The sequence below is a fragment of the Dermacentor albipictus genome, chromosome 1, assembly GCF_038994185.2.
Source record: "Dermacentor albipictus isolate Rhodes 1998 colony chromosome 1, USDA_Dalb.pri_finalv2, whole genome shotgun sequence".
In the NCBI taxonomy this organism is placed as follows: Eukaryota; Metazoa; Arthropoda; class Arachnida; order Ixodida; family Ixodidae; genus Dermacentor; species Dermacentor albipictus.
The window spans coordinates 475,603,027-475,620,214 of record NC_091821.1 but is presented as its reverse complement, the minus strand read 5'-3'; the positions used below and the strand labels follow the sequence as shown (position 1 = coordinate 475,620,214).

Below are 17,188 nucleotides of genomic sequence, written 5' to 3'. Positions count from 1 at the left end.
GAAAGAAAGAAAGAAAGAAATATGACGTAACAACCGCAAGTGAAAGTGCCATCTGGGTCATATGCTGCTTGGTACCAATGTTTGAATTTTATTGTGGCCCGGCGTTTCGACCACTACGCCAGCAGCTATATTTTTGTCCGCCGAGCTTGGAACTCACCGCAGCTGAAACGCCACAGTGTGAGGCTTTAGGAATGACCTGTGTCTTAATGTGAACATAATTAAACTATTAAGGACGGCATTTGCTTCGGCACGTTTCTCAAGAACGTGATGGAATAGGATGGGATGAATGACATTTCTACAAAGGCGCTAGAATCCACATTTATTCGCCTAGAATTATGCTCCCCATATACATATGGCTAAACAAAAACTTGTTTTGATGGATGATTACTGTGGCGAACACACAGTCACAGTATAGCCATATATGCGAACTCCTTTAACAGGCTGCTTAAAGCACTTACAATTGTGTGCGACATCACGTATTCATAACCAACTGCTGTCACACAAGCCAGCGTTGTACCATGCCATTTAGAAAGCATTCGAACCTAGAAATTTTGCTGCCTGTAGTGCACTCAGAGCCTGTGTTACGGAGGGTGAACGAACATGCCGCCGACGTTTCTTCGCACAGTACCGCGCATTCACCGCCGCGGCGGGGCGCGGCACGCCGGACACAGCAGCACGAACGTGCACGATAACGAAGTCTGCACTCGCACCTTTTGCCAATAAATGCTGTGCGCTAGTTCAGGAGAAACTTGAAGTGACTCGCATGCCCCACTTCGAAGAAACTCGCAAAGAAATAAAAGAAAGAAATCTCAGGTGAAACTGCCGTGCTCAAATGAGCAATGTGATTCCGCACGACATAATAGCTGTACACACGCTTGAACAGGTCGGCTATCTCTTGTGCCACAAGCGCTAGACGGTACGGGTCTAATGCTGTGCACTAGACTCGCAACACACGCCGTGGTTGCTCAGTGGCTATGGTGTTGGGCTGCTGAGCACGAGGTCGCGGGATCGAATCCCGGCCACGGCGGCCGCATTTCGATGGGGGCGAAATGCGAAAACACCCGTGTGCTTAGATTTAGGTGCACGTTAAAGAACCCCAGGTGATCAAAATTTCCGGAGTCCTCCACTACGGCGTGCCTCATAATCAGAAAGTGGTTTTGGCACGTAAAACCCCAAATATTATTATTATTATTATTAGACTCGCAACTGTTCTACTGTAGCAGCTATTCTACTGTATATGGGGAAAAAATACGCATTTGCTGTATAGCACGACAAAGACATCTCGAACGAGATTGTTACATTATTTGGCACGGTGGAACATTCCTGGATTTTTTTTTTCACATGGGGTTTCTTGTTTTGGTGTGTGTAGCCTAGTCCCGCTTAAATCGTGCTGCACTACATGGCGTCTCTGGCAATAGGTATTGGCACGCTTCCGTCCGAAGTGTTGCTACCTATAGAGATCGACCTTGGATGCACTGTGATCCCGTGAGAGTCCGGGATGCGTTTTCATAATTGAGGCTGTTTGCAGGAAAAACCACCCTGCTGGATTCACACCCCGCAATAAAGAAAGTGACAGACACAAAAATGGCTGAAATTCATCAAGTTTTTGCTCACGCGCGTTCTGGAAGCGGTTAATTTTATCTCGCGGACTTTCCCAAGTACGAACTTTGTATGCGCGGACGGGGCTACAAAACAGCGCAAGAGCAACCTAGCGTGACAATGGAAGTACACACAACCGAGGCTGGAGCAAAGCTCATTGATAGTTTTATAAAGCACGAATAAGAGAAGCGCTCACGTCGCCAAATTGGTGGGAAACATTTCTTTCACGCAGGTGGGCAGATTTCAATCCGCTCGAAGGCAATGAAAGCGCATATCGTTCGGGGGTTTCGTCGACAGAGAAGGATACTGAGAGTAATAATGGGGCGGAACTTTACTGATCTACCACCATAGGGAAAATTAAACGTTGAATGAGATAGACAATACCTCACTATTAAAGGTAAGCTCAATAAATGGAAGCTTTGAGGCTGGTTTTTTTTTCATGAAGCAAGTATATTAAGTTGCCAGACAGCAGATTTTTGAGCAATGACTGACATATTTCCCTGTCAAAACGAGTATACCTTTTTTTGCATGCTAGTAGTCATTTACGTTCGTTTTCAGCCAGGAAAAAATTTGTATATACCTTTGTGGTGCTGCTAACACGGTCATTGGCAGCGGTACAATTGAGAGTCGTTTGGCTCCCATCCAACATTCTGAGCAGTTTTTGACCTTCAGAGGCAATACGACTGAAACGGTGCATGCTTCCCACCACCTCCGCTACGGAACTTCACGCTCGAAGCTTCAAACATGAGCCATACTCATCCCCTTCCTCCTACCCGCTTCACCAAATAGGCCTAGAGCCAGCATTTACATAAACTATTCTTTCTCTCTCTTCTCCGTCTAACAGCGGTAACTGCCAAGTTTCAACGCTTCCCGCCTCTGGTCGCACAGAGGCGACCCCTTAAAGGGAAGCTGAAAGGTGTTCCAGAAAAAATGAGTGAACATCTGTACAGAATGGTTTTCAACCCTCCGAATTCAAATATCGTATCGAAATTGAGCGAAAGAAAGCACAAATATATTTTATTTCGACGAAAAGTGCAGCAGCGAACACTCCCAGCTCGCGCGTCTCGTTTCCGCCTGTGATTGGTCGGTGCGCCTCGTGACGTCAACTCTGCCGCTGCCGACCACTGCCGCTACACATGAAGCGCGGTGCCAGGTAGTTTGGTGCTGTTTTTCCGAGACGGTAATGAAAAATTTAGAGAGACTGCGTTTTTCTGAGGAGTTCGGCGTTACTCCCTACATGTACGAGCCGATTGCGAAGAGCCGGCCTCTCGAAGAAGCAAACGATGCTGGTGCGAGCAGTGCTTTTGACGCGAACGAAAGCAAAGTCTTGGGATCTCCTCGTGTTGCAAATGCTCTTTGGTGAGTATGTTTTTTGCAAAGCGATCTAGTGATCTCGCCGATCTTTCGCCGATCTAGTGAGCTCGTTTCCGGTCAAACAACTGTAGTGTTGTGTTCCTGCATGCCTCCTCGTGGAACGTAAGCGGGGATGCGGTCGTCGGCATTTGTGCGCTATCCAAAGCTGTCGGCAAGCTACAAAGACGGTTTAAACGCGTGAAAAGCTTCCCGATTCATGCAGTACGTGTAGTGACCTTCATCTGTTGACTACCACTCACGTTGACTACCACTCACGTTGACTACCACGCACGTTGACTACCACTCTACTACACGCAGACGCACCAACAAAGGAATGCAGGGTCGATCGTAGCAGATTACGATGGCACGCACGCAGAAACAAGCGCGGTCAGGCACTGTCGCGGACGCTGCGAAGGAACGAAACAGAGTTGACGTCACAACACCGCGGTTTCCGGTCTCCGCGGGAAACCGGGAAAACGCCCCATTTGACATGATGTGTGCACAATGATTGTGCACAATTAGACCGAACGAAATCAAAATAATTATTTCTTATTCGACGCCTTCTTCGCCGTAATACTCTCCCATTGATGAAACGTTTTCAGGTTGCTCCCGCTTCGCCTGTCTGTCAGGCGACGTCACAAAACCACGAAAACTCACCGCGTCAAAGTGACGTGTACGCTTTAAAGACGCATTAATATGCCGAACAAAACAGATTTTGTTTTCTGAATAGCCGAAGGCTGCTCCGTTTGAGAAGGAATAGAAGTTGGCTGCGCGCCGATTGCTCTGGCACAATCTACTCGGAACGGCAGGGGAGCATGGGTTTATTCGCCTATAATAAACATTTTTCCCGTTGTAGTATCACGTTACCGGGCCCTTCCGGCACTATGCGACATCACCTTGCCGACTCTGCTGAGGATCCGTTCTGGCGGCATTTTTAGCCTTCCGTTGCATGCCGCCGTGATTTTCGACCAGCCACCGCAGATCAATCGCAGACGACGGCACCACACTCGCCATCCTGTTATCTACTTTTACTGTGCTAGCTGGCCCCGCCGAAACCATCTCCACTTGAGCAGGCTCCTCGCCCATGTCAGCCACTAAGATAGGGGAAGCTTGTCAAGCTAGATAATGCTATTAGCTTTGAAAGCAAGAAAAGTGAATTCCTACAAACGAGGAGCGCGTTTTGTTAGGCTTTTCAAACAACACTGCGGGTTAGCGCCCGATGCTCGCATCAGTGATTACATAAATTTGACGCCAGGTGATTGGAATAAAAACAGATTGGAATAGTTTAACGTTATAGGGCCCACATTGTTAAATAAAGAGAAGAAAATTTGAGAAGAAACTTTCTAGTAGTTGAGAGAGCAGAGTGATCTGCCTTATGTAATCTTCTGCACCAAGGAACTCCAAACAGCAATGTTGCTCAAAAAGTAATTATAAAGACTGAAATACACAATGATATTTAGGGCCCTATAACGTAAAACCATTCCCATATGTTTTGATTCCAATCTCCTGGCGTCAAATCTGCGTAACCGCCGATGCAATCATCGGGCGGTCACCCGCAGGGTTGTCTCAACAGACCAATCACACGCTCTGCTCGTTCATAGGAGGTCGCTTTTGCTTGCTTGAAAACTGAATAACATAGCCTACACTGAGTGGCTTGTCTTATCTTATTGGCTGACAAGAGTCGTGGAGCACGCTCAAGTGGAGAGGGATTCGATGGGGCCGAGCCACTGCACTGAAAATCGACAACCGGATGAAGAGGGTGGTGCCAGCGTCTTTGATTGGTCCGCTTTCCCTTACTCAGCTTGTGGTGGGTGGTGGAAAATCGCGGCGGCATGCAACTTACGCTTAAGAATGATGCTAAAACGGATCCTCAGCTAAGGATAGTTGCCATAAAGAGATTGTAAACGTGCCGAAAGTGCTCGAAAACGTTGCACGGCAAGACCAAAAGTTTTATTATACGCAAATAAACCCATGCTCTCCGGCAGGTGCGAGTAGCCAGTGCCTGAGCGATCGGCGGCAGTCATCTTTTATTCCTTTCGGAACGGCGCAGCCTGTGGCTATTCCGAAGAAAATTCAGTTTTGTTCGGCATATTAATGCATCTTTAACGCGTATACGTCACTTGACGCTGTGAGTTTTCGCGGTTTTGTGACGTCGCGTGACATGCAGGTGAAGTGGGTGCAGCCCAAAAGCCTTTGACAAATAGCCGAGGGGTAACGGTGAAAAGGCGTCGAATCAGAAGTACCTATTTTTCTTTTGTTCGGTAAAATCATGCATAATCAGTGTGTACCCGCCATACCAGATGGGGAGCTATCGCGGTTTTCGTGACGTCGCGTGACACACAGGTGAACTGGGGGTGGTCCAAAAAAGGTTTTGACCAATCGCGGAGGCCTGATTGCAGAATTGGAATAGAAACATTTGGAATAGTTTTATGTTATAGCGCCCTTACATATGGCCGATATTTTTAAAGCGTAATTTGGAAGCTTTTTTTTTTTAGCTGCACGTATGCCACCATTGGGCTGCTTTACGACAGTGTGACAGCTACGAACACTACTTTGCAGGGTGCAGTGCGCAGATCGCAGTGTGTATAACATAATTGTTTATTTGTATACGTCTGGTTTTGTGTGAGTCTCGTCTTCGCGCACAATGCGTTAGAATGGCACTGGGTTTGCAAGGAGGAGCTGTGGCATGCAGTTGTTTACAAGCGCTTGTCATGCTATGGGGTAAACCACAGGCATTTGAAAATATCAATAAATTTGGTACTTGCTGCTGCTGCTATTGCTGCTGATCTCACCACTGCGAATATTAGGCGTCACTTATTTTCTGTGCACACTTAACAAAATAAAAGCATTGTTTTTAAGCAGTGCGACACTAAATGTGAACGAGAATGGGCGCTGCATAACAGGCTGTACAATGCAGAGGGTGCTAACATATAGTCATTTGCTAGAGTTTTTGTTCAAGAACAACGAGAGGACCAGAATTGTCTTGCGCGAAAGGTCTGGTATGTTTAACCAAATAACCCACGGCTTAATTTTTTTTTACTCATGGAAACTGAGGAACTTGGTGGCCTTTTGAACGATTAGTTACATTTAAAAAGGATCTCTTCTTTGTTGATACGCTTCACATGGTAGCTAGTTCAGGAATATTAATCGACGCTGTTGCACTGGCTTGCCTCTCGCGGCGTTGTTGTGCCTGCATAAGAAGCGCCATTGGTTTTTTAACATAATGTTTTATTATCAAGCACCCTGTTTGTTTGTTATTATTAATAAGGGGGGTTGATATTTAGGTAAATTTTCTATTGAGGGTAGAATAGCTTCCCAGAGCATTGTTTGAGAAGCAAAAGCCTTAGAGATTCGTTCATGTAGCATTTCCGTTAATAACATCGGCTCGAATAATGGATATTCGGGACAAACGACGATTTTGTCACGTATGCATCTTTCGCGGGCGCATGAAAAGGGAAGCCGCTGTGCAGCTGCCTCTTCAAGTACACACACACACAAAAAAAAATTAGGCTGCGTCTTCTATCAAAAGGATATTTATTCTCCTCCACACAGATCTTCGTCGTAAACCATGTACTTCCCTGGTCCACAAAGTAAGTGGAATGCGAAGAAACAAAGTGACTCAATTTTGTGTACTTCTTCCGCTTTCGCCCATAGTTCGCAGCCTGGAATGAAAAAAAAAATGTGATCGGAGTTTAGCGTTACTCTCCTGGTGTCATCGTGTTAATGGAGTAGATGCACCACAAACTCGTTTTACTGGCACGGTCAGTGCTTACCGTTATCTCGGTGCGGAACCCTCAGGATTTCACAGTTCTTGTACTCCGTGAAGGCGACGGGATACTCCACAAGTTTATCTCGCGCTATCAAAGCGAGAAGAAATATGCATCTGTTATAGCATTGGTAATCGCTTTGCACGAAAAGCACTAATCATGTCGTAGGTGCACACGCGCTGTGTCTTGCGTTTTCAACTTGACAGTTCTCGCAAGCAATCGCTGAAATGGTTCGTTGGCTTTACCGATCCTTGAGCTTTACTAACAGTTACGAAGTGCACTTAAAACGAAATGCTAAAGAGAACATAAACCTAAACAAAATTGCTACAATAGGCAACTGACGTTGCCATACTTACCGAAATTTGTGGAATAACCGCTTTATTACACCCAACAATGTCACGAAAGACGAAAAAAAAAATTTGCGCGATGCCACTGCCTACACATCTTCATGGAGCTTGTATTGTGATTTAATGTAGCAGCTGCCAGCGAGACGAGAACGGTTATGAAAATGCCCTAAATGCTGGGCTCAAAAAGTAAACATTGCAGCATTTTAGACATACACACCCACACACACACGCACGCACGCAAGAGCCTGCTATTTTAGAACCTAACATATAAAACTGAAGAATTGAATGTACAGACGTCCCTTACGTGTTCACCGCTGTCAGTAACGATATTCCAAAGGCTTGAAAGAAGTAAGAAAAGGTGGCACAGAGGGACACTGGAAGAGCCCGTATTACCTCTGGGGGCTAACCATTATGGCAAAGGATGCAGGTGCTGTGAGACACTTCAAGATAAATAGTCGGCACTGGGACAGAAACGTGGGCTGATTTTGAAAGCCCTTTTGTAATCAATATGATCACTTTTGTTCATTGTTATCCTTTTGCGCATTTTGAAATGACCCGAAAAGATTGATTCTTCGATGACGGGTAGCCATGCTTAGCAGCATCGCCATAGCAGGGTTTTGTTCACTGTTTGCCAGCAGATGCATGTCAATCGAATGCTTTTTAATTAGCGTATATTCATTTGTGCGGTGAAATGCTACAAACGTAAGAAGTACTCAAATCATAATACTTTCTGAAGCTGCTTCGCAAGAACAAGAGAAAGTATAACAAAAGTTGCCAGCGCTACAACTCCGAACGCATCGCTTCCACTGGGACCGAATGGTTACTGCTTTAGCCTTAAGCCGGCTGTGATTTATGTTACACGCATTCGATACAACAATCTAGAATTGTTTCTTTAAAACAGACAGGCTGTGCACATGGACCTTCTATACTTCAACATGATCTGCACCTGTCATGTAGAATTGAAAGTCGCACTGATAAATTCAATATATATTTCGGCTAGAAAAGTCGTGACACCAAAGGGAACTCAAAGAGAATTCTCAAAATAAAGCTTAAACAAGCTGCTGGCAAGAGCATGGTCTATAAGTGATCTTCTATTACCATTATCTATACGAACGTTCAACACGTCATTGTCAGTCACATATCGTTCAAATTTATATTGTACGGGAATCGCCCCAATTATTCAAAGGAATATTGTAAGTCATATCGCTTACTGGGTGAAGTGGAGGTCTGGATGACGTCAGGAATGGGATATCCGTCAGTCGCTCGAACCCATGCGTATGCTGTTCGGTTGCTCCTGTTAAATCAGCGAATGGCGCATAGCATGAATGGATGCACATATAAATATTTATGCATGTATTCACAAAACGTTACGTCGCATCTGTGCGACAAAGATGCGACCGCCGTTGCTATAGGTAACCACGCGTCGCATCGTTGCCGCGCGGATAATAGCATGAATGGCGGATGCCTAAACACTCCTGAGCAAAGTGTTTTAGCGTGTGCAGTGTTCGCGGAAAGGCAAGAGGAACGGGTGTTTTACCGCGTGACGGGAGTCGAAAATGTCAACAGCATTGGAATTGGAATTCTATTTCGCTGCTGATGTGAAATTTCGGCAGTGGTGCAATCGTGTTGCTGCCGCAAATTTACACTAGCAGACAAGTAAAATACACTTGGTCACTGCAGTATTAGCTCTGTGCTTGTCAAATTGAGCGATGCACCCCCAGGCGGCTGCATCGTGCAGACCGTTGATGTTTGCGCCTCCGCTCATCCGGTAAAACGCCCAGTCCTCTTGCGTTTATCCAAATACTGGACACTCTCTCATAAAGAAGTGGTGTTGCGTAAGATATGTGTAGGTATACTGGTTCACTGCTCGCTGAACAGCGATGGGGAAACGCAGTACTGGCAGTGCGTGCTTCGATCAGCATTTATAATTAGAATTTAATTAAGTAATATTTTATCAAATTCGAATTTGTTGATCCAGCATTGTTCTGTGGACTGTTTTCGAAAGATATTTATGTAGGACAGTTCGCGTACGGTCGTGCCACTAAAGCAAGGGCTTTCGGGCCCTGTCTAAAGGAGAACACGCGCATGAGTGCTGTTGCATATTAGGTGCGATACGGCTCCTGCTTAATCTGATTGCCATTATTATTCTCACAGCGGAATGTATGCACTCGACACACTGAGTGCAGTGCAGCCATTCCTTGAGTAGAGGAAGGGTCCGCGCGTCACCATTTCGTGCACAGATGATCCAAAAGTGGCCTTGCCTGTTTTAATCCATGAAGACAGCGCGCCTCCTTGCGACATCTGCCTGTGTGATCGACTACACACGTGCTTTCCTCTTAGCCCATTTGTACTACTCACTCCGATCCCTCTCCTACCCCTTAAATACTCCCTTTTTACCCTTCGCCGCAGTAACAGGGTAGCAAACCGGACATTGAAATCTCGTTAAGCTCCGCACCCCTCCCTTTCATTCCCCACCTCCCTGTCTCTTACCCGTTTCGCATATGCGGGCGACACTGGATTGGAAGACTGATAAATAAGAGACAGGGTTAGGTAGAATGAGGTGGTAGAATTTCATTCGTGTACGAATATGAAGAATCTACTCATAAATGTGCATTGTGCAATATCCTGTGCCGAACAACCTTCGCATCCTGAAGGTGATGTGAAATTAGGAGCCCCGGAGGAAAAATCATATGGCAGTTCTTACTTTGCCCGAGTAATGGGATCGATATCTCCAACGTCGTTGACGGTGTACTGTTCTTCTTCGTTGACGGAAATGAGTTCGTTGTAAACGCACTTTTTTTCCTTGTAATAAGGCTCGTACTCGTATGACCTCATGTAGAGGTAGTACTTGCCCGGCACCTTCAGAGCCTGAGAAAAAAAAGAACGAGTTCCTTGCAGAAGAACGAGCACAGAAAAGAAAAGCGAGAGAACGGAAGTTACAGAATTCAAGACATCGGATGGAATTTACAACGCAGCGGTCATAAGGGCTGAAGTAATATAGGCTTCGGGCTACGTTTACACTAGCTGGCGTGCATTAACGTTCGGTAGAAGTTTGGCACCCGGCCGTTTTTCAATTTCGTCCTGCTCTCAATGCAATAATGTTGGCTGGAAATATAATCCATGCCGTCGTAATCAGCAGCAGAACGCCATAGGCATTTGGTGATTCAAATGTTTTTCGCTGTGCACAATAGGATAAAGCATTCGCCAAGCCAAGCTCCAGTTCAAGTTAAGTTATTTTGTTGTTTGTGAATAGATAGGCATAACAGCTGTGTAAAACGCTGTAACAACAGCCAGTCGAAGCTGCGCGGCCTGCCTTGAGAACCGGTCTGTGTAGAGAGCTCCAGCAGTCGCCTACGTTGCTGTTCGCCCTGAGAGGCACTGCTTGGCACGCCCTACTGTAACGTAAGTAGCGGGAAATATTGATGCAGTAGTGGATACTTCACGTCACGCAGCTGCTGTGGCTGTTACTCTTGTTTTACCGACCGACGCAGCGCTGGACACGTTAATGTAGATTGGAAGTACATCCACAATAAATATTCTTGCAATGATCCTTATAAGTTAAGGAATCAAAATGAAAGAAAATGTGAACATCTACATGCAAATTACTGACTGTCTGGCAAACGTAAAACTTATTTGTCAAACGAGTGAATGTCACATTAGCCCAAATTTATTTGTTGACATAAACAAGAATGAACGAATCCATTTTTACAATGCGATAACGATTATGGGCAGTTTGACCACGTTAAAAGGAAACAGTAGCTCGGGGCCTACTACGATTTCCCTAATAAAATACATGTAAACTTCAAAGACGATTTTGCGAAACAACCAACGGAGCGATATGAACGAACTTTGTCGGCGTTGAGAGAGAATGTTGCAATAAAGCAAATGTCGAAAACATAATTATGAATTAGGACCACGTACTTGTTTATGGAAATTTACCAAAATGAAAAAGTTAAAAAAGAAATAGAAACGTACAGTTTGCAAATTCTTCACTCCGCACCATAAACAGGTATCGCAGTATTGTAAATCGCATCCGTTGAAGAGTCTGAAGCGGACTGATGCTTTATATTAAGCCGCAACTCACGTGAAATTATTCGAATGTTCGCGCGAAGTTATTACAATTTAACAACGGTATTTCTAAAGTCATACTCAGACATTATTGTCATATCTCAGAGCGCTGTATAATACATCAATTTTGACTGCATTAGGCGTCCAAAAACAGAACTGTTCACAGGATTGTGATATCGCTATTAATTACTGGCTCACGAAGTTGGAGACACGGCACGTGACATTCTCTTTCACATGTTGCAAGTTTCAATTCAGTTAGAATAGGTGACAGCCTAAATGAAGTATTTGCTCTGTATATTTCGGAGCATAAATATTTTTTCTTGTAAATACAATAATCCACATCAAATTCTTTGGAGGGGATGCTGAGAAAAACAATTGAAAGCTTTTCGAAATGTTATTTATTTATTTTAAATTTATTTTAACTCCAATTTTCTGGTTTTACGCGCCAAACCGAAGAACAACTATAATTAGGGACACCGTGGTTGGGGGGGGGGGGGGGGGGCTCAGGGTTAATTTCGACCACTTCGATTTTCTTTTTAACAGGCACCCAATGCAGTGTGCACAGGTGTTCTGGCATTTCTTCTTCATCGAAATGCCGCAGCCGCAGTCGGCATTGGATTCCGCGACCTCGGGCTTAAGCACCAAAGCCAGTACGCCACCACGGCGTACGAAAAGGATTTGAACCTTTCCCATTCATTTAGATAGGAGCTTTCGCGATAAAGCTTTCCTTGTTCTCGGAACACCTATGCTTTTTCAAGTAATTATGTGAAAATAATAATAACAATAACGAAGCATTGCATATAAAATTGTCGATAAATTACGCTTGCTCACGGGCTTCCCGAAAGAACCAAACTCGTTGTTTGGGAAGTTGGTTAATCATATACTATTAGTGATCAAGAAACAGAGCAATAAGGTAAATACACATAAAAAATGTACAGGACAAGACGCTTTACGGGAATGATTTTCCTGATCAAGTGCCTCTTTGTTTGCTGTTTTGGATGATTCTTGCATAGTAATTTACTGCACCGGCCTCGCGTCAATGTACGAGAAAACCCCAACCAGTTATGTTTAAAGCCGTTATAACGTCTTACTAGTTTTCCAAATATTGGACCACTGCTTAAACGGGTAGTGAAATGCCTGCCCTATACTAGCTAAAGGTAAAACACTGCAAGGAAGCGGGCTCGAGCGCACACAAGAAATACAGCCGCCTTGATTCGCTTACCTTCCACGCGTCTTGATATTCCGCATACTCTGGCTTCCGCTCAATTTGTGACCGGCTGAAGGAAAAAGCCGCCGACAGCAGCAGAGCATGAAGCAAAACTTCCCCACTGCTTCCTGAGGTAGCCCTCATATTGTAAGTTATCATCAGATTACGTCCCCTAAAATAAAAAAAACAAAAAAACACGCGTTGATTTCCACCAGAATGACCACAGGATGTGACTTGGCAGGAATATTTCATCGCCGAGACGACAGAAACGAACAGCGCTGAAGCTGCACTGCCTTTGTGATGCCTCAAGGCATATTACTATGAAATAAAATATCAGCTACGTATAATACCAGTATGAGGAGCACATTTTTGTAAATATCGAAATGATGGATCGATGAGGTAGTTGCTATTGGATTCGCGGCAATGCAGTCGCTACTAGGAAAGTCAAGACGACATATACGCACGAAATATGCAAAATAAATGTGGCCCCTGTCTCCGTTTTCGCCGTATTTTTCCGTGTTCTGGTTGCGCAATACTGCTCAAAATTTACATTGTGATTTCATAATTTTGTTGATTCAACTCGTGCGCAGACACTCATGGCCAAATACGATTGCAATTGGTTTCGTTTCTATGCCTAGTAGTAAATTGCTGGCGGTAGAAGGCAAATTTGGAACATCCTATGCGTTACCAGAAATACTTCATTGCATATCTTTGAAATGGTATAAATATAAATAATGCTACTACTTGGTACAACTACTTTTGAACATTTAGGGTACAATTTAGTTAGCAAACATTATATTTGCTACCCTAAACTAAAGCGTATTCAGATGCGTTAATTACATTATTATGTGTACTATTTCAGGTTATGTATGTCACACTCACACTACTTATTAATAATGGATATTAGCCGCCAACACGTGTTTGTCACGTTTGGGCAACTGCAGAACGCAATGAAAAAATTGCCGTTGAATCGGGTCTTCTAAACAGATTGATACATAATCCACTTCAAGGATAGGTCATCACTCACAATAATAAAAAAATGCCAACTTTTGACTTCTGAACGTTCTCATTATTCTTATTGTGGGGAGTAAGTTTGATTTCAATGCAGTGGTCTCCTAAAGGCAGGCGTTATTTTAAGAGCCGATAAGCTTAAGAACCGCGCGTCCGAAACCAAAATCACACAATGCACAAGTGATGTGCTGCTACATTACATCGGCGTGAAAGTTTACAAGAGCGAGGGTGACATATCACTTGGCAATAATGATTTAACGTCGATATGTCAAAAACTTAATCCATTGATCAGTATTATGGTACGCAGCGCGTACTATCAGCAAAATTACATTAAAGCTGGGCTCACCAAAACCTGCAGATCCAAGCAACGAGCCTGCTGGCAAGACGTCTACAAACGATATGCAGGATCTCCTTACGGAGGAGCTACATGGTAAAAACCGTGAGCCGCAATAAGAAAGAAAAACGGGCGCCTGTTCCCGGAAATGATTAGAAGAGCCAGTTCCATGAGCCAGAAGAACCGGTAGCTGTGGCCGATGAAGCAACAGTCAGTCGATTGCCACGCCTGGTACAGAGCGAGATCATGGAGGTCGCTTCGCGCATTTGTAAGCGCGTCTTTGTTGGCACGTGGTCTGGAGTAGCAATCAAAAGGCGTGTATAGGCGGTATCATTTCAAGTAGGGCATTATGTAATAACTGATTTAACTGCTATCATTGTGGAGGCGGATCTGTTTTCTTGTGGTCAAACTAAGGGAACGTTTCAGTGACAGATATGGCGACAACTTATTCCTTTCGCTCGCGGTGTCTCCAGGTCTATATTTAATGTACTTTTCAATGTTCCGACTAAGAACACCAAAGAGAAATTAAAAGTAAAATAAAACCTCGAACATGGCTGGTGAACGCAAAGGTAACACTGATAACAAAAAACGATGTCATGTAACTTCATAAGGTTGAGTAGTTCAAAATAAAATAAAAATAAATATAACGGTGATTTAAACGGGTTTACTACAAGTCATCACGGGAAGGTTGACGACTTGCCACATACCACTACTGCTAAATCATGTTCTTCCTAGTATCAAAGGGCTCTCAACTCAATAAAAACCTGCGCTTCTACTTGTAGCCAATATTATCGTTCATTCGATGACATAGTGCACCACCTATGGGAGGTCAAGATCGCAAATCAAATTATTTCCTCAATAATGAAAACTGGTATTAAATGACTTGAATAATCACAGTGCAGGTGCAAAATATCTTTTCTCATTGTTGGCGCTGTATTTCCGAAAAACTATAGTGAGTTTGGAGGCCTTTCAGAAACTCAATCATTATTCATGTGTCAAAGGTCCAAAATATTGACAGAAAAAGAGCACGCATCGTAGTTTAGGCGATAACTCTGAGTATAGTAGTGTCTAACAAGGGAAAGCAGCGGGGTCGCTGGCAGACCTCCCATACCAATTCGTTGAGTGGTGTAGGGGGTCTGCCAGCTACTCAGATGACAACCTGGTGATGATGATGTCCCATGAAAACCTGATGCTTTCACGGAGAGCAGTTCGGGACTTCCTGCCACTGGCAAGACAATTGCGGATGCTTCCAAGCTTCTCCTTGGCGCCTGTGCTGCTCACACAGGGGAGGCCCACGCACCAGCTTCGTCTTAGCGCCTTCATCTGAAGACTCATTTGAACTAGTCACTACAGTCCTGACATGGAACCCGGAAGTGGCTTCGTGGATCATATTTATGAATGTTTATCATCAGAATGTCGAACTTGCTTGCACCGTTGTGCATACCTCTATCTAAGTCATCATCCCTCATTCCGCCTTTACGTCCCCGTGAGCCCTGCCCCTGTGCAGAGTAACAGGCTAGAGCGCGCTAGCTCACGCCGACCTCTCTGCCTTCTTTCAAATAAATTCTCTCTCTCTGGTTGCGCCATATTATCTAAAGCCGTCACACGAAAGTTGTAATTGAAACCTGCGGTTTGACGTGCGGAAACCAGGATTTGTATACGACGCACGGCATATTGGGGGACTCGCGTTTAAGGTTGACCACCAGCGTAATTTTAACGTGTCCCCAATGCACGGGACACGGACATTTTTTTTAAAAACTTCGCCCTCATCGAGTGGAACCGTGTAATCGATTGGCAGATAGAGAATGAAATTGGATGATGAAAGACAGAAATAATGCGAGACTCACTTCCAGCGCCACTTCCGCCATTACTGACGTTCACACAATAAATATGGATAGTCTGCTACGCTTCTTTCAGCAGCGTCATGGAAAGGCCTATTAAAAGGCAATTTGGGTTTTTTAATGTCTAATGCCTTAGGTTTAAAACAGGGTGAATAGGTTTTTCTCAGGCAAATAACTTTTACACTTTTTGCTTTGCGTTGAAATAGGCACGTGGCGCCAGTACCCTGCCTTCCACACAAAAAAATAATAATAAAGAGATAAAACACTTGGAAAGGGCGAATTTACTTGCCTGCAGCAGATATTGGCAACAATAATACTACGGTTCATTCGCGACTGGTTTCTACCGAGCTCATGCTATGTAGTGCCAGCCCATATTGAAGTCATGGGTTAGTTTCTCGAGGCGCACCTTCGGCCGCTCGCAACAGCAACCGGAGGCCGGAAGCGTAAACACGTCACTGCTGCTTCCATTGCAAACAAACGTGATTGACGCCCAAGGCGCGTTCCCGCAAAACTCCCTCCAAAAATGCGGCAGACTTCGCGCACAGAACGGAACCTTCAGCAGCCACGTTACCGAAACTCTATTCGATCGTGGTCGTGCTCGTAACACAAAGATGAGAATGCCTTTGGGCGCTGTGTGGTGAAGCTTGGCATTCTTAACATATGAGCTCAATGTTACGGGCGCCGTGAGAGCTCTTCCATAATGCTCGAAGGCGGCCACCCAGATCGACGACTACAAGATATGCCACAATGTTTCGTACAAAAACTACTAGAAAGGAGTCACGGGGGTGAAGCGGTTCAACACTAATCCTAAGCCTTTTTTTTTATTGATATGATATAAGGAGATGTTGGCGCGCAATTTAAGGCGCCGGCTACTCCTTATCTCTTGGGTGGTTCCGTCATACATCATTCAGGGTTCACGGTTACATATCAAATAATCATTTCACACAAGCACCAGGACTTATAACGCAACGTTTCCACAGGAAGACTATGGCAAATGTCTCCACACCTATGTAGTCGAAAGTCTCAAAAGTAGAAACGATACTGTCGCCTAATAACACATTTTCTAGTCAGCGGGTCAGCGGGTACATACAATATACATGGCAAATGTCTCCACACTTATGTAGTCGAAAGTCTCAAAAGTACAAACGATACTGTTGCCTAATAACACTTGCCTAATAATAAATATATTAGCACATACAGTCACAACAAAGTCGAAAGTCTCAAAAGTACAAACGATACTGTTGCCTAATAACACTTGCCTAATAATAAATATATTAGCACATACAGTCACAACAAAGCAGTCAACATAACATAATTCCCAAACAGATGGATATATAGAGTCACATTGAAATGAACAGAACAATGAAAGCACTAATAGCGTCCAGCGATGCCGCTGTCTTCAAAGAAAGTCTTTAGTGCTTTTAAAGCGCTCTTCTGCAAGGCCGTTGTTGGCCATGGGCCCAAAAGTTTCCTTAAACTGAAAGGTCTGCGGTCTAATTTACTTAGCGCTGATTTAAGTCGGCATCTTGGTGTATCGTGATGTGGGCAATCTAGAAGGAGGTGATATATATCTTCATCTACAAATCCGCAATCACATTCGGGGGATTCCGCTCGGCCAATTCTGTGTAAGAAATGCTTTGTGTAGGCAGTGCCTAGCCTTA

The 17,188-nt window shown here is 44.4% G+C and overlaps 1 protein-coding gene across 1 annotated transcript in view; it reads right to left on the bottom strand.

Annotated features, from left to right (window-relative positions):
- Positions 1 to 6,486: 6,486 nt before the first annotated feature.
- LOC139054516 (male-specific histamine-binding salivary protein-like) overlaps positions 6,487 to 17,188 on the bottom strand; it is a 77,321-nt gene continuing 66,619 nt past the window's right edge. The window contains exons 2-6 of the mRNA XM_070531596.1: positions 12,357 to 12,513; positions 9,771 to 9,934; positions 8,278 to 8,360; positions 6,726 to 6,809; positions 6,487 to 6,614 (exon numbers count right to left, since the gene is read on the bottom strand). Coding sequence (XP_070387697.1) covers positions 6,487 to 6,614; positions 6,726 to 6,809; positions 8,278 to 8,360; positions 9,771 to 9,934; positions 12,357 to 12,500 — 603 coding nt within the window. The 5' untranslated portion in view covers positions 12,501 to 12,513. The remainder of the gene's footprint in view (positions 6,615 to 6,725; positions 6,810 to 8,277; positions 8,361 to 9,770; positions 9,935 to 12,356; positions 12,514 to 17,188) is intronic.